General features: G+C 44.2%; 1 protein-coding gene across 1 annotated transcript in view; it reads right to left on the bottom strand.

Moving 5' to 3' along the window:
• The window catches only part of LOC137624559 (protein phosphatase methylesterase 1), a 48807-nt gene that overhangs the window by 9646 nt on the left and 20997 nt on the right, over positions 1 to 18164 (bottom strand). Inside the window, exons 5-9 of the mRNA XM_068355460.1 lie at positions 15256 to 15382; positions 14892 to 14957; positions 5948 to 6152; positions 3962 to 4127; positions 2748 to 2880 (exon numbers count right to left, since the gene is read on the bottom strand). Of these exons, the coding sequence (XP_068211561.1) occupies positions 2748 to 2880; positions 3962 to 4127; positions 5948 to 6152; positions 14892 to 14957; positions 15256 to 15382 (697 nt within the window). The remainder of the gene's footprint in view (positions 1 to 2747; positions 2881 to 3961; positions 4128 to 5947; positions 6153 to 14891; positions 14958 to 15255; positions 15383 to 18164) is intronic.

Here is an 18164-nt window from a genome sequence, read left to right as displayed (position 1 = left end):
AGGCATCCTAACACTTGCAGCAGCTAGAGGAGGGGATCACCGTTCTCCTCTCTTCCTTCCCCTACCTCCATTCTTGGTTTCGCCAGAACAAGGTTGAAAGGGGGAAAGGATTCTCCCCATCCTTCTTCGAAGAAGAAGGGGGCTGGAGCGGGCTTGGATTTTGGCATGGCCGTTTGTTACTTTACAGCTGGTCTTGTGACAGATAAAGAATCCCTGAGCATACTGAGCTTAGAGGAGCCTTGGCCCCTAAAATCCACTGCCCATTGGATGAGGAAGTCCTGAATCCCATTCCTCCATTGCTTGTCATGAGCCTTGATGTCCTGTTGCCGGAACAAAGACATTAAGTCCTGCAATGATGATAATCACAATGAAAAGGCTACCTTCTGTTCCACACGGCTGGAAAAGCAGCCCACAACTGTCTCTCTCCATTTAAGGACCCCTTTTGCCTAAAGGTTGGCTGACTGGCTCATTAAAAAGGTGACTGCTTTAACCCTGGAGAGAATCAGATGCGTAAATTTCATCTTCGGATCATCCAAGAGAAGGTGGGACATTGCAACATAGGCTACTGGCTCCAACCAATGATCAATCCAGGAGGTAGTCTGGAGGCTCACCATTGATATTGACTACATTGCTATAAATTCAAAAGAGGTGCCCTCATACATCAGCTTCTCCACCAAAGACCTTTTTGTCAGCTCCTGATCCACACCATCAATTAGCAAAGGAATGGGTGGAGCGTCTTCCTGGACATAGAATCTTCGTTGTCTGGAGAGGTTGAGAAGAAGAACCTTATTCGATTGACCACATTGCAGCTTTTAAAATGCCTACTTCAGTGAGTGGAGGAATATCAGGATCCAGGCTACAAACTCTATCTTCTGCCTCGCAATCTAGTTGTCTATAAGAGTGGCTAGGATTGCAGGACTGTGAGGAGTCTAAAGTAGATAATGAATTCAAGGCTCTATGAGATTATCTTGAATCTCAAATGCACTATGCACCATCAAAACCCTTGCCGAATGGAACACTAGAACCCCTAGACAATTAGGGTTTGAAGTAGGATAGTTCCGAATTAGTGCCTTTAATCGAAGGCACACTGGCCTTCTGAGATTTCATAAAAGCAGCTTAACCCTTTTACCCCCAAAAGGATGTACAGGTACGTTTCACAAAACTCATCCCTTTACCCCCATGGACGTACCGGTACGTCCTTGCAAAAAAATGCTATAAAAATTTTTTTTCATATTTTTGATAATTTTTTGAGAAAATTCAGGCATTTTCCAAAAGAATGAGACCAACCTGACCTCTCTATGACAAAAATTAAGGCTGTTAGAGCAATTTAAAAAAAATATACTGCAAAATGTGCTGGGGAAAAAATAACCCCTTGGGGGTTAAGGGTTGGAAATTTCCAAAGAGCCTGGGGGTAAAAGGGTTAAGAAGTTAAGAGCTTTTGAAGCTCATCACTTATGGATATTTGACCTATAAAGTGAAGTTCGGTGCTGGCCTGTCATTATCATCATCATAGTTACTATAATCAACTATCCTATTCCTCTCTAGATATACCCATGAATCAAAATCAAGTTTCTTTTTGCACTTTGAACTTCAATTTAGTAGGAAACCATAGAAACATATTTACTCATAAGAGGCATTCGCACTCCTCATAATAGTTACAGGTTTTCGAGCTATAATAATTTCGAGTTCTGACGATTCACTGTTACGAATGGGGTTTCTTAACATACTTAAAAAAAAAAAAGCCTCGCAACTTGGTTTTAAATTACGATGTTGGGTTCGTTGATAGGACGAACTACTTGCTAATGCGGAGAGCAAATAAAAGCGCACAGTAAAGCGTTATGTATCACTTATCATTAGTTTGGCATCTTTGTTTACGATATGCATTCGGGATTTTGATGCTGTTTTTTTTTTTTATATTTTTGTGCTGTATATCATGTCTAGAAAGCATAAAGGAGACTTTTGATGGCAGCATGCAGACCAACCAAAGGAATAAAGATAAGGAATTGTTATATGTATTACTTATTGTCTACTAGCACTGTAGGTACACTACTGTATAGGGTACAGGTATTTATATATAATAAATGAATGGTAAGGTACTGTTTTCTCTCCTTTTTAAAGTATATCATACATACATAGCAAGTACGTATGCTTGTATACATATATGTACGTACAGTATATATCTAAAATCAAACTTACGATGAAGTTGGTAAGCCTATGGCTTTGATGATTAAAGCCTGATGACTATAAGGTAAGGATCTTTGATATACTGTACTGTAATTTATAGCACGGATAGAATTGGTTGCTCTCTTTCCTTCCCCTTAAATTTAAGGAAGGGGGGGGGGGTAATTTATATTACACAATTTATTTTGGTTAAAATCACAAATTTTAAGTCATTTGTATTTTTCCTAACAGTACTTATCTCGAACTACTTTCTTGGGAGTATCTGGGATCTCCTCCCAACCGACCAGAATTTTGTGTAGTTTACCCTACTCCCGTTTTCTATGCAGGGTAACCTCTGGCGGAGTGATACGCGCCACGAGTTTCATGATTTCACTATCTTGTTTGCTTCAAGTATTTTGAAGATTGCTTTACCCAAATTAAATGTCAGCTTAAAAATGTCCATCATTTCATTTACTTGAACAACACCTGCAGATCAGTTACAAAATGTAATACATATTACACAAGCAATAGCATAATCAAACCCAAGGTACAGAACAGTGAATTTTAAATCAGCAAAATGATCTTACCTCTGGAAATCTGCCTTTGGTGAACTAAGTCTGTGACGAAGAAGAAAAGTAGCAATCACTTCTGCAAGACGGTCAGGGGTGTCCTCTTGAACCGCGTGCCCACATTGTGGAAGAACTTGCATCTGGAACTTTCCTAAGGAAAATATTAAATGCCATTTATAACAAGAATATATAGCTAGGGTGAACATTTTTCATTCTTTATTGTTTAACCCTTTTACCCCCAAAGGACGTACTGGTACGTTTCACAAAACTCATCCCTTTACCCCCATGGACGTACCGGTACGTCCTTGCAAAAAAATGCTATAAAAATTTTTTGTTTCATATTTTTGATAATTTTTTGAGAATATTCAGGCATTTTCCAAGAGAATGAGACCAACCTGACCTCTCTATGACAAAAATTAAGGCTGTTAGAGCAATTTAAAAAAAATATACTGCAAAATGTGCTGGGGAAAAAATAACCCCTTGGGGGTTAAGGGTTGGAAATTTCCAAAGAGCCTGGGGGTAAAAGGGTTAATAGAATCATATCATTGCCAAATACACCAAAGATTTTCTTGTAGTTCAACAAATCCTATGCCTGAAATGTATGTATGATATAAAGGAAATACTGGAGTAGCAGGATCAAAAAATTTATATTTCATTTTCACAAACCAATCATACAGTATTTAACAAAGTTACGTCAAAAGCATTCTATCAAGTCTAACTCTTTCTGGACCATAAACCATAACTAATATACACAACAGAAACTCATAATGAAAGCTTACCATTTGTATACAGTATACTGTATACATATATTTCTATATACACATTTCTCCTTTATTAACAAATTTTGTTTTTCAACATGCAAAATGTTAAAGTATTTTGAAAACAGATTTTCTCAAAAGTTAGAACTATTGCTTTATCATACCAAAAAATTATATAATACAATGAAATATTTTCAGTTTGATCACTTGACTTGCATAAAATGTCCTAAGTTACCATCACCTAATAGGAACTATAACTTTAAATTAGTAAATTTTTCGACTAGTTACTAACCCTGAAATGGCTTCGATTATCAAATTCCTAAAAGTAAAAAGAATAAAATTTAAGCTAACATATATTTTCTGGTTAAGATATATTTTCCAAGATTTTATATCATCTACTTTTATAAAAATAAATTCCTTTTCACCAAAGCAAGTTTTAGTCATACATGAAAATGCAGCAATAGCTATACATACCTTGCATTTGTCCGACAGTGAGATCTGTGTCAAGTCTGTCAATTCCTGCAAGCAACAACATTTTTGCAGGAGAACAGTCAAGAAATCTGGCCGAGAGACCTTCAAACCATCCTGACCAGTATTTTTCTGTAGCGGCCAAATTGATTCTCCATGTGTACCTCTTGACCTGCAATAATTTTGGGGATTAACATCTGATATAAGTAACACTAAGATAATGTAATACGTAAAGAAGTAATAATTGTAACTGATGTATATTTATGGGGCATAATTTAGACTTGTTCATAAAATATTCTTTGATACTTTTTCATAAGAATGTTGCGCAACATTTTTATTGAAGCACGAGTTTTCAGTTTCAGCATTGTCTTTATTATTATAACTAAAAATGAAGTACAATGAGGGCAAAACACAAAATCTATTCTGTACTCTCACCATTTTATGAGGATGGCAAGGAAAAATGATCCAAAAAGGAAGGATGAGAATGGAGGACATCGGAGATAGAAGAACTTGGAAACGGCTCTCTAGAAATAGCGACCCTGCATAGCGGGAAAAGCTTTAGTCGAAGAAGAAGAAGAGAATGTAAGCAATCCAAAGTTTAAAAAGACAACATAGTTTGGAGAAGAAACTAATGGAAAAGGAAAAAGTGATGCAGCTGATGCCCAAAGAGAAGCTGCAAACAACTACATAATTGTAGTCTAAAGTTTGCCATGTAAAGCACAAGGTAAGTGGTATCACCTAAGATATAATATACTGTATTACTAAAAAGGAGTGTCTCTTAACTTGTGCAACTATCCCAAATGATTGAATCTTAAAGGTGGTGGGGCAGGACTTCTCGCCCACATGCACCAGCTGTTGTTAACTACCTCGTCAATTAATTCAACAACCGTTCCAGGTTGCAGTGAAATAATCTTCCTATTTAAAGGACAAAGATTTGTATATACGTAGAAACAAATTATAATAAAAATAAGCATCTTTTCGACATTACGATGTTTTCCGTAACAAAGGGTGGCTATCAAGTAAATACATAAAAACAATAAAAGCCACATTTGCACACAAACTACTGAATTTTGGATGAATCCATGTACAGAAAACTTCTAAAACAGGTCTAAAGTGAATTTTAACAAACAGTGCATCAAACGCTCATGAACACATTGCACCATTCACCTCTTCTTTGCGTACACACACTTGTTTCCAGGAAGATGACTCCCTATCTCTATCTCTTTTATGCTATCTATGGAGTTCTTCCAAAACTTTCCTCTATTTCATTCTTAAGCTTTCAAATTGTAAATTTTTTTTAAAACAACCTATCATTCTCCATTTTTTCCACACCACAAAACTATCTAAAATCAACTTATCCAACCTTCCCCATGCCCCATGCTAACCTTTCTGCCATTCTATCTATTTATTTAAACATTTCACCTTTCAATTCTTCTTAGGCCACATATATTTATGAAAAAAAATCCTTGTTTACAGCTTCTATCTTTTCTCTTTTATTCTCATTCAACATCCACAAATCACATCTAAAGATGTAACAGAGACAAAAGAACTATATTTCATTAACCCTTTTACCCCCAAAGGACGTACGTACTGGTACGTTTCACAAAACCCATCCCTTTACCCCCATGGACGTACTGGTACGTTCTTGCAAAAAAATGCTATAAATTTTTTTTTTTCATATTTTTGATAATTTTTTGAGAAAATTCAGGCATTTTCCAAGAGAATGAGACCAACCTGACCTCTCTATGACAAAAATTAAGGCTGTTAGAGCAATTTAAAAAAACCTATACTGCAAAATGTGCTGGGAAAAAAATAATCCCCTGGGTGTTAAGGGTTGGAAATTTCCAAAGAGCCTGGGGGTAAAAGGGTTAACAAGAATTATTTTGTTCTAAAAATAAACTTATTGTAAATCAAAAGAATTTGATGCGCTATAAAATAATTAAAAAGACAGTGACTTTCTGTAGCTACTAATATAAGGTCACGCACACTTACAGGTAAAGATCTGGATGTGTTGGGAGTAGATGTCTGGTTTGCTGCTGGCAATGGAGATTCTTGCCCTTGGCCACCAGAATTTTCTACCCCTTCTTCAGGAATAACATCAGCACGAACGTGCATATTACTCTTCATGTCTATATTTTCGGTTTTCTCGTTTTTCGAGGCTTCAATGTCCGTTGTCCCACACATGCCAGTTTTTATGCTGTAATAAAACACAAAGAATATGATTTTATAGATATGACCAAATTCCTTTACTCATGCTTGAAAAACTGAGAATAAGGTATGAAAAAAGTAAATCAAATTGCTACAGGTTTAATGCCTAATAGTATAAACATACTGTAATTTATAAAACATGACAAATTCGTAGATATTTTGTATTTTTCCTAACTATACAAACCTTAGCAAATTTTAATAGGGGTATTACTTTCGGCGTAGCTGAAATGAAGAGCCATTAATTTTTAACGAGGGTTAACTACCCACACCGCTAGTTAGCGGGGGTAGGGAGGGTAGCTTGCTACCGCTCCCCCTCACACACCTTTGATTGAGCTCACTTTGCTTGGAGGTAGGACTTCAAGGGGGATAGGGCTGGTGGGCAAGTTTGGTTAAATAGCTAAGGTTTGTATAGTTAGGAAAAATACAAATGATCTACGAATTTGTCATTTGTTCCGTAACTGGAATACAAACCACGCTATTTAATAGGAGTGACTCACCCATTAGGAAGGGTGGACGTCCCAGCCAGTCTAGCTTTTTGGCTTTGCCCGGGGGCTCCTTATCTGAGTGTGTTGGCACTCAACAAATAAGGAGCCTCTGCACCTCGCTAAAACTTTGCTACGCAAAGTTCACGGCCTACGCAAGCTGTGTGTGAAGGTATGTAGATGTGTGACTCGTCCTAGAAAGTTGTTAAGCTAGAAAGTTTTTAAGAAGTTCTTTAGATGGAAAACTGTGCACTAGGACTTTCCCAATACCACCTCGTCAGGGTATGGGGACATAACAGTATTAATCTTAATACTAGGAATACAAGGGAGCATGGGTTACCTGCAGTGGTTTGAGGTCAGCTATGCAGAGAACCCAGGATGCTGCTTTCCCCAAGAGAGGGATGATGAAGAAAAGAATATGGCCAGTCAAACTTTTCCATTCATGCAGACTAAAACCGGGTAGCAATGCCCTCAACCTTCTACTACTTGTCCAATAAGGAGCTTGAGGTTTTAAAACAGCTGTTGTGCAGCCACCACAGGACTGATAGAAAACGTATCAAGTCTCCTGTGGGTCACGTCTTGCAGGTAGTGGGATGTGAACGTGTTCTGACATTTCCATACCCCAGCTTGAAGAACCTGCGTTACTGAAAAATTTCTTTTGAAGGCCAGGGACGTAGCTATGCCCGACATCATGTGCTCTGGGGCGACATGACGGAGGAGGGTCTGGATTCAGTGCAAGGTCAATGACCCTGCGAATCCATGCTGAGATGGTGTTCTTGGTGACCCTTCTCTTAGTCCTTCCTGTGCTGACGAATAGTGCTGGCACACGAGGACGGGCTGCAGCTGTTCTCTTGAGGTACAGCCTCAAGCTCCTTACTAGGCATAGTAAGAGATGGTCTGGGTCAGCTGTTACAGTACGGAGACAAGAAATCCGGAAAGAGTCGAATCGAGGATCCACTACTCCCTGGTTCTGAGTCTTAGCAATAAATTCAGGGACAAACCTGAACGTTACCTCTCCCCATTCCCTTGAATGGGCAATGTCATATGAGAGACCATGAAGTTCGCTGACTCGCTTGGCCGAGGCCAAAGCTAGCATGAACACCGTCTTCTAAGTCAGGTGGCGATCTGTTGCCTGGCGTAATGGTTCATAGGGAGGTCTCTTAAGAGACCTGAGAACTTGAACCACGTTCCAAGGGGGAGGTCTCACTTCCGCCTGGGGCCAGGTAAGTTCATAACTCCGTATGAGTAGAGAAAGTTCTAGCGATGAAATGTTCATTCCTTTCAGTCTGAAGGCGAGGCTTAAGGCTGAGCGATAGCCTTTCACTAGTGAGACTGATAGGCGCATTTCTTCACGCAAATACACGAGGAACTCCGCTATTGCTGGAATAGTGGCATCGAGTGGAGAGATACCCCTTCCATGACACCAACCACAGAAGACTTTCCACTTTGCCTGGTAGACTGCTGCTGATGATTTCCGCAGATGTCCAGACATCCTAATCGTAACTTGTTGCGAAAATCCTCTCTCAGAGAAGAGATGCTGGATAGTCTCCACGCGTGAAGTCGTAGCGAAGCTACGGCTTTGTGGAAGATGTTGGCGTCTGGTTGTTTGAGTAGATTGTGTCGTGGAGGGAGTTCTCTTGGTGGCTCCGTTAGGAGTTGCAGTAGGTCCGCTTGATGCCATAGCAGAGCTATGAGGGTCGTTGAAAGATTGACCGATGTTCTGGTCTTGTTGAGTACCCTCCTCATCAGACAGAATGGGGGAAAGGCGTAAACATCGATGTTGTCCCACCGATGTTGGAAAGCATCTTGCCAGAGAGCCTTGGGGTCTGGAATTGGGGAACAGTACAGCGGGAGCCTGAAGTTCAGGGCCATTGCGAAGAGGTCCACAGTTGGAGAACCCCACAAAGTCAGGACTTCGTTGGCTACTAGATGATCCAAAGACCACTCGGTACTCACTATCTGAGATGCTCTGCTCAGGTTGTTGGCGAGCACATTCCTTTTGCCTGGAATGAAGCGTGCGGATAGAGATATCGAGTGGACTTCGGCCCATCTCAGTATCTCTACTGCTAGATGGGATAGATGCTGCGAAAAAGTACCTCCTTGTTTGTTGATGTAGGCCACTACTGTGGTGTTGTCACTCATCACTACCACAGAGTGACTTGCCAGGTACTGTACCCCAACAACAACGTACTGTTGTAACTGTTGAAGGGCCAGAAAGACGGGCTTCATCTCTAGGAGATTTATGTGGAGGTACTTTTCTGACTCTGACCAGAAGCCTGAGGTCGTGTGGTGCTGCACGTGGGCACCCCACCCTTTTTCTTGAAGCTTCTGTAAACAGCATCAAATCCGGGGGGGATGACGAGAAGATCCACTCCCTTTCGTAGATTCTCGTCTGTCACCCACCACTGGAGGTCTGTCAGTTCCGCAGGTCCCATGGGGATCTGCATGTCCAGGGAGTTGTATGCTTGACTATACCGGAACTTGAGTCGCCACTGGAGGGATCTCATCCTGAGGCGACTATTGGGAGCTAGACGGGCCAGCGATGAAATGTGACCGAGGAGACGTAGCCACGATTGGGCTGGAAGTTCTTCTCGTCTGAAAAAAGGTCTTGCGACCTTTTTCAGCCTTGCTATCCTGTCGTCTGATGGGAAGGCTTTGTGGAGAGTGGTGTCTATAATCATGCCTAAGTATACCAGTCTTTGAGTGGGAAGCAGAGAGGACTTTTCGAGATTTACCATGATCCCCAGATCCTGGCAAAGTCTCAGAAGTTTGTCTCGGTGTTGAAGAAGGGTTGACACTGAGTCTGCTAGGATTAGCCAGTCGTCCAGATAACGGAGGAGATGGATGCCGATCCTGTGTGCCCAAGATGATACTAGGGTGAACACTCTGGTGAAGACTTGTGGTGCTGTGGAAAGACCGAAGCACAACACCTTGAACTGGTATATTCTGTTGTCCAGGCTGAATCTTAAGTACTTCCTTGAAGACGGATGGACAGGGATCTGGAAGCACGCGTCCTTTAGGTCCAATGTGCACATGAAGTCTTGCGGTCTTACTGCAAGTCTGACCGTGTCTGCCGTCTCCATGCTGAACGGAGTTTGTTTGACAAACTTGTTCAGAGCCGAAAGGTCGATGACTGGTCTGCAGCCTCCAGACGCCTTCTTTACAAGAAAGAGTCGACTGAAGAAGCCTGGGGATCCGTCGAGGACCTCTTGGAGAGCGCCCTTCTTCAACAGGGTCTGGACTTCTGCCCGAAGGGCTTGCCCCCTTGCTGATCCCATGGCAAGGGAGTTCAATGACACTGGATTCGTGGTCAGGGGAGGTAAAGATGTTACGAGCGGGACGCGATATCCTAGACTGATCACGGAGATTGTCCATGAACCGGCTTCCAGTTGCTTCCACCTGTTTGCGCAACTCTGTAGGCATCCCCCAACTAGTGGAAATGCAAGGGGGACTGCCTATCCTAGCGTTTACGGCCTCGGCTGTTCCCTCTAGGATTTTTACCTCCCCTGGAGGACTTTTTGCTTTTCCTGTCTTTGACAGGAAAGGGCTTGGACACCATTGTCTTCGCTGCAGTTGTCGTCGTAGTGGTCTTGGTTGGACGGAACTGCTGTGGTGCTGGAGGTTTATAGGGCTTAGATGTTAAAGCCCTATGGAGGAGGGAGTCTTGATGGGACTTCTTCCACCTCTCAGCAGCATGATCCACATCCTTAGGCTCGAACAGAACAGACCCCTTTATGGAGGAATGTCTGAGCCTATTGATCTCAGCGCTAGGGACCTTCTGGTGGAATCTCTCAGCTACTGCATCCCGACGTTTCAGGATGGTATTTGCCCACAAGTTCGATACTTGGTGGGCAAGAAACTCGATCGTGCGAGTACCTGAGAAAAGGAAGGTTTCCATAGCTTTCCTGATACGTTCCTTGGAGAAATCCTCAGATCGTATCAGGATAGTCCTAAGGTCCCCAACCAGTTATCAAGCCACGAAGTAGCTTGCATAACGCACTTCGCGATCTCCTGGTTGAGGATCTCGGCTGCCGAGAACGAGACCTGCCGGTTGGAGAGTCTCTCAAGAGGGACTCCCCTGGTTAGCTCTTCCAGTGAGTGGTGAAGCGGAAGAGCTGAACAAGGCTCCTCCAAGATCTCGAAATACCACCTCCTCTGCTGTATGCGAGGAGGTGGGAGGAGCTTGTTCATGGTACTGGAACGGTTGGAGGAGGACATCTCGGAGAGCTGCTGGGCAATCTTGTCCCTGGTACTCTTTACCCCTTGAGACCAGGGCAGGGCTGTACTGGTCTTAGAGGGTTTTTGAGTACCAAAGATGTGGTCTAGGACCATGTCTTTGCCCTCTCGAGGGGGGATCTCCGGGTCGGAAAACCCATTGAGAACCCTCATTAGAGTCAGAACCTGCCAAAATGCGTGTTCTGACTCCTGCTGGTCTCCTCCTGTTGTAGGACTTGCAGCGAAGTCTCCTTCTATCCCCAAAGGCTCATCTTGGGGAGAGTCGCGGACATTCCCTGAGTGGCTGGCTGGCTCCATCCTAGCCCTAGTGGAGGACTTTGGCAATGTTTTGGAGTCTTTAGATTCCTTTCGGGGAAGGATATAAGACTCCAACATTGATGAGGGTGGCATGTCCCTTCTATTCCCGGACTGTGAGGAACTCTCGGCGTGAAGAGAAGTTTCCTCCATTGGTGCGATGGGGTAAGTCTCTCTCCGCGTGGTTCCCCTGGTTAGCTCTTCCAGCGAGTGGTGAAGCAGAAGAGTTGAACAAGGTTCCTCTAGGATCTCGAAGTACCTCCTCTGCTGTACGCGAGGAGGTGGGAGGAGCTTGTTCATGGTACCGTAACAGTTGGAGGAGGACATCTCGCAGAGCTGCTGGGCGATCTTGTCCCTGGTACTCTTTACCCCTAAAGACCAGGCAGGGCTGCACTGGTCTTAGAGGGTTTTTGAGTACCAAAGATGTGGTCTAGGATCATGTCTTTGCCCTCTCGAGGGGAAATCTCCGGGTCGAAAAACCCGTTGAGAACCCTCATTAGAGTCAGAACCTGCCAAAATGCGTGTTCTGACTCCTGCTGGTCTCCTCCTGTTGTAGGACTTGCAGCGAAGTCTCCTTCTATCCCCAAAGGCTCATCTTGGGGAGAGTCGCGGACATTCCCTGAGTGGCTGGCTGGCTCCATCCTAGCCCTAGTGGAGGACTTTGGCAATGTTTTGGAGTCTTTAGATTCCTTCCGGGGAAGGATGTAAGACTCCAACATTGATGAGGGTGGCATGTCCCTTCTATTCCCGGACTGTGAGGAACTCTCGGCGTGAAGAGATGGTTTCCTCCATTGGTGCGATGGGGTAAGTCTCTCTCCGCGTGGTTCTCTTGGTGACGGGAGATCTTCGTCCGAAAGGGAAGGAGAGTTAGTCTGAGAGTTAGGAGGAACTTGTATTGATGGTTGATGGTCTGAGTGGAGTCAGTTTCGCCCTTGGGGAAGTGACCGTGTCCAGAACTCCTCTTTTCCTCTTTAAAGGGGTAGAGCAAGCAATGGTTCCATGTCCTAGATCAGAGAGGACAGGCTTAAAAGCCTGGGTTACGGCTCTGATCAGGGCACTGAACCAGGGCTGTTGGCTGACAGACGCACTGTCAGACATACCCCCTGAAGGGAAAGGGACCGAAGGATCCCTAGGAGGAGTTACTGGGATGGGTGGGTTTGCCTTAGGAAGAAGCTTTGGGATCCTGAACCCCTCTGCATGTTTCTCTTTTCCCACAATGCGCGGTGGTATGTGCTTGCGGGGAGGGGAATGAGGCGATGGCGACCTTGCCGGACGTCGTTCCTTATGGTGTGCAAGCTCGCACGCGCGAGAATATTGGCGGTCGCGCGAAGGCGAGTAATGGTGCTCGCGTGAGGGAGAATATTTGAGCGCGCAGGAAAATCACGATGTGCGTGCAGGCGCGCGGGAGAGTGTTCGCGCATGTCTGTTGAAGAATTAGGGCGCGCGCGCAGTAGAATCATGATGGGCGCGCGGGAGCGCAGGAGAATGTTGGCGCGCGTCTTTAGGAGGGCGAGCGCGCATATCTATGTGAGTGCACGCAGGAGAGAGATGGCACGCAGGTGAGCGCTGGCGCGCCGGTAAAAGATGGCGCACAGTTAAGGGCAACAGGGTTGTTGCCTCACCTACGAACTTGCGTGCAGGAGAGTGATGGCGCGCAGGTTTTGACTGGTGTGTCTGTTGGCGCGCAAGATGGCGCTTAGGTTAGCGTGATGTGGGGCGCACATGTTGGCGCGTGTGAGAGTGCTGGCGTGTGGGAGAGCGCTGTTGCGCAGGAGAACGTTGGCGCGCAGGTGAACGTTGGTGCGCAGGTGAGCGCTGGCGCGCAGGTGAGTGCTGGCGCGCAGGTGGGCGCTGGCGCGCAGGTGGGCGCTGGCGCGCAGGTGGGTGCTGGCGCGCAGGTGGGCGCTGGCGCATAGGAGATTGTGGGCGCGTCGGTGCAGAAGAGCACTGGCGCGCAGGAGATCATTGGCGGGTGTGCGCAAATGGCGCGTGGTAGAACTCTGGTCTGATGGGCGCATTGGTGTATATTGGCGCGTAAGCGTGTGAGGTTGTTGCCATATGTAAGGGCGAGCAAGATGGGTGGTGCGCCGCAGTGTTGGAGCCTGACGAGCTGCTAGTGAGCGCTGGTCAGGTTGCGTGGGCGCGTGGTCGCGGTACATTGGCGCGCTGCTCAGGAGGAGCCTTGTTAGGCCCAAGCAGGAACAGTGATGGAAGGTCGGCAGGTCTGTCGGGTGGATGGTAGACGTGTCCTTTAAAAGGACGACCATCCACCAAAGGAAATCGCAAACGATCTGCAGAGAGGTTCTGGACCGAAGTCACAAGACTGGTTGCGAGTGCAGTGATGGACGATCGGTCTAGAGGCTCCTCTGCGGGGGGACTGCATAGACGACGTTGAACCAAAGAAGCGCCTCCTCACCGCAGGTGAAGAAAGACCTCTAAGGCGAAGAGGAAGAAGAGCCTTCTGATGGATGCGCCCTATGGGGGCCGTTGTATCAGCAAGCTGACCGTCAGCAGTCCTCCAAAGAGGAGTCTCTGTAAGTGAACTCCCCCGAGGGGGAAAGAAACACTAGCAAGAGAGACTGATGATGAACTTAGTTTCCCCCTCGGAGGATGGTCAGGAACGGGAGAAACTAAGCCGTCAGCTACCGTAGAGTCTGGAGTGGCAGAGGAGAAGGGTAACGCTGCATGAGACACCTCTGACACAACAATTTCGACAAATGTCAGGGGATCTACCTCTAACAGTGACAACGAATGCTTGACAGAAGCACCCTGGCGGATGTAATCAAGCAAAACCTCCTTGGAGAGCAAACCCGTGAGCCCCAAGGAGGACCAAATCTGAAAAGGTGAAGTTAGTGACCCGGCCTCCCCCGGGGGAGAGGTGGTGCTGCTTCGCTGGGGGAAGCAACGTCATCTCTCGAGACCCGAGGTCGGACAGAAATAATTCCGTCTACGCTACTACTCGACGGTCTCTCAAAAGAGACCGACCGAGTAGGAGCTTCGGAGGAGGTTTGGGCAACGGAAGAAGAGGCCTTGGGTTTTTCTTCCTTCGAAGCGACCTTCAAAGGAGAAACATCCCGCTTGGACTTCTTCTTCCGCCGTCGCGAAAACCTCTTCCACTGGGAGGAAGACCACTCTCTACACTCACTACACTTATTGACACTATCACACCGGTGGCTCCTGCAAGAAGGACAAAAGGCACGAGGATCGGTCTCGACCGCCGACATGAATGTTCCACAGGGGCGGTCGGGGAGTCCAGCGTAGGTGCGCATGGTCGCAGAAGCCAACTTCACACACACAGACTAAGAGAAAAGAAAAAGCAAAAAGCATTAATGGCTGCCAACTGTCGGCGAGGATGAAGAGCAGCAACATCCGTTCACCATCCGAGCCGCGAGCAAAGTGAGCTCAATCACAGGTTTTTGATGGGGAGCGGTAGCAAGCTACCCTCCCTACCCCCGCTAACTAGCGGTGTGGGTAGTTAACTCTCATTAAAAATTAATGGCTCGTCATTTCAGCTACGCCGAAAGTAATACCCCTACTAGATGGCGTGGTTTGTTTTCCAGTTACGGAACAAATTAAGATTGTAACTGAATAAACAACCTAAAATCTCAAGTATAACCATAGATCTTGTTCATACGGCACAGCTTCTGCAATGTATATGTATGCACTGCTCTGTTTACAGTACTCGCCTAACAACTAGGAAAAGTAAAAAAACTTACTTTTTAACTTGGCCAGGCATAGACACTCTTGCAGCTGCAGCATTCCGAGTTTGACCAGATCGTACACTGAAAATTACGAATATTTGATGCTTAGCATAATGAAATGCTTTATTCAGGATATGTCAGTTCATATGCTAGAGAAAAATACTAATTATTTTCAGGATTTAAAGCAAGAATTTCACTATGTCAGATACAGATAAGCTGTTCCAAATGGCAAGGCAGGCTAAAACTATGCATACATTGTTAGTAATTTCCTCAAGTAAATAAAACTTCCAGTAATTTCATTCTGGATGGCTTCCTGACCATCAGAATCATATAAAAAACATTTCTTTTATCATATAAAAAATTAAATTAATCTAATTACCTCCATTCAATAGCATTCTGAAGAGAATTAAAGCTCTGTGGCCTGCTACGGAGAAAAGTTTGCATGGAACTCAAGTTATCCATAGCAGTCCCTTCTACGACATCAATCACAACAATGGCCGCCAAACCTGGGAAAAAAACCCTTATCACTTTTCAAAACTTACTATGTACTTTATGGTGGGTATACAGTATACATTACTTGAATTCATGGTCTGTTTGAAGTTCTCTATATTCAATTCTTCACATTTCTTTTATGAAACTGTTTCACAAAAACAAATGACAAACCTTTCAATGATTCTTAATTAGAGAACAATTTGAACATTTCTCAACCATGACTTGAACTTTACAATGAAACCAATACAGTATTTTTAAAAAATGGCTACTGATAAAGAGACAGTGAATTACTTAAAATAACAAGATACTAAGCTCATAAGAAATTTCTCAAAGCTTTTAGATTCTCGGATCAAACCAAACCTAATTTTCAGAAAATAAAATCATAAACTTAGCTAGGTTTTTTTATTGATTACTCTCTTTATTGTGCCTTTCATTTATATAATGCTGGTTTTCCAGCCATATCAAAGCTGAATAATTTTAAAACTTGCAGCCTATCATTAATGAAACTTGCCACAAATTTTACACCAATGAATTATTTCTGTCAATGGTATCTCAATTGTTGCAAGGGTAACAATACTGCTATATTTTTTGGAAAATGAAAAAAAAATATATTGATAAAGATAGTAAAGGAAATCCAAATCCAAATATGACTAAGGTTATGTTGATATAGAAATGTTATTTTTATAATAAAATAAATTTTTGAATATACTTACCCGGTGATTATATAAGCTGCAGCTCTGCTGCTCGACAGAAAACTCTACGTTCAAAATCCGCCAGCGATCGCCATGCAGGTAGGTGGTGTACATCAACAGCGCCATCTGTCGGGCAGGTACTCAGTACTCAATGTAAACACAGAACTCAATTTTCTCCTCGGTCCACTGGGTCTCTATTGGGGAGGAAGGGAGGGTCCTTTAATATATAATCACCGGGTAAGTATATTCAAAAATTTATTTTATTATAAAAATAAAATTTTTCAATATTAAACTTAGCCGGTGATTATATAAGCTGAATCACACCCAGGGGGTTGGGTAGAGACCAGCAATAATTGTTTACATTATTATGAGCTAAGGATTTTTTATTTCATTTTAGCAGTTATTCAAAATAACAAACATAAAATAAATAAGTACCTGGTAAGGAAGTCGACTTGAACAATTACTCTGCCTTTTTAAGTACGTCTTCCTTACGGAGCCTCGCGATCCTCTTAGGATGCTGAGCGACCCCTAGGAGCTGAAGTATCAAGGGTTGCAACCCATACTACAGGACCTCATCAAAACCTCTAATCTAGGCGCTTCTCAAGAAAAGAATTTGACCACCCGCCAAATCAACCAGGATGCGAAAGGCTTCTTAGCCTTCCGGAAAACCCAAAAACAACAATAAAAAACATTTCAAGAGAAAGATTAAAAAGGTTATGGAATTAGGGGAATGTAGTGGTTGAGCCCTCACCCACTACTGCACTCGCTGCTACGAATGGTCCCAGGGTGTAGCAGTTCTCGTAAAGAGACTGGATATCTTTAAGATAAAAAGACGCGAACACTGATTTGCTTCTCCAATAGGTTGCGTCCATTATACTCTGCAGAGATCTATTTTGTTTAAAGGCCACTGAAGTTGCGACAGCTCTAACTTCATGTGTCCTTACCTTCAGCAAAGCTTGGTCTTCCTCACTCTGACTGTCCTCGTAAAGGTTTAGTTCGTTTTAAATAGAACTTAAGAGCTCTAACAGGGCATAAGACTCTTTCTAGTTCATTTCCAACCATATTTGAAAGGCTTGGAATATCGAACGATTTCGGCCAAGGACGAGAAGGTAGCTCGTTTTTGGCTAGAAAACCAAGCTGTAAAGAACATGTAGCCGTTTCAAATGAAAATCCGATGTTCCTGCTGAAGGCGTGAATCTCACTGACTCTTTTAGCTGTGGCCAAGCAAACCAGGAAAAGAGTCTTTAAAGTGAGATCTTTAAAGGAGGCTGATTGTAGCGGCTCGAACCTTTCTGACATAAGGAATCTTAGTACCACGTCTAAATTCCAACCAGGTGTAGCCAAACGACGCTCCTTCGTGGTCTCAAAAGACTTAAGGAGGTCCTGTAGATCTTTGTTGTTGGAAAGATCTAAGCCTCTGTGACGGAAGACTGATGCCAACATGCTTCTGTAACCTTTGATCGTGGGAGCTGAAAGAGATCTTTCTTTCCTCAGGTATAATAGGAAGTCAGCTATTTGGGTTACAGAGGTACTGGTCAAGGATACTGATACTGACTTGCACCAGTTTCGGAAGACTTTCCACTTCGACTGGTAGACTCTAAGAGTGGATGTCCTCCTTGCTCTAGCAATCGCCCTGGCTGCCTCCTTCGAAAAGCCTCTAGCTCTAGTGAGTCTTTCGATAGTCTGAAGGCAGTCAGACGAAGAGCGTGGAGGCCTTGGTGTACCTTCTTTACGTGTGGCTGACGTAGAAGGTCCACCCTTAGAGGAAGAGTTCTGGGAACGTCCACCAGCCATTGAAGTACCTCGGTGAACCATTCTCTCACGGGCCAGAGGGGAGCAACTAACGTCAACCTTGTCCCTTCGTGAGAGGCGAACTTCTGCAGTACCTTGTTGACAATCTTGAACGGGGGAAATGCATAAAGGTCTAGATGTGACCAATCCAGTAGAAAGGCATCTATATGAACTGCTGCTGGGTCCGGGATTGGTGAGCAATATATTGGGAGCCTCTTGGTCAACGAGGTTGCGAAGAGATCTATGGTAGGCTGGCCCCATGTGGCCCACAGTCTCTTGCACACATCCTTGTGTAGGGTCCATTCTGTTGGAA

This window comes from Palaemon carinicauda, chromosome 31 (assembly GCF_036898095.1).
Source record: "Palaemon carinicauda isolate YSFRI2023 chromosome 31, ASM3689809v2, whole genome shotgun sequence".
Taxonomy (NCBI): domain Eukaryota; kingdom Metazoa; phylum Arthropoda; class Malacostraca; order Decapoda; family Palaemonidae; genus Palaemon; species Palaemon carinicauda.
The sequence above is the reverse complement of the archived record's forward strand: the minus strand, read 5'-3'. Positions and strand labels throughout refer to the sequence as shown.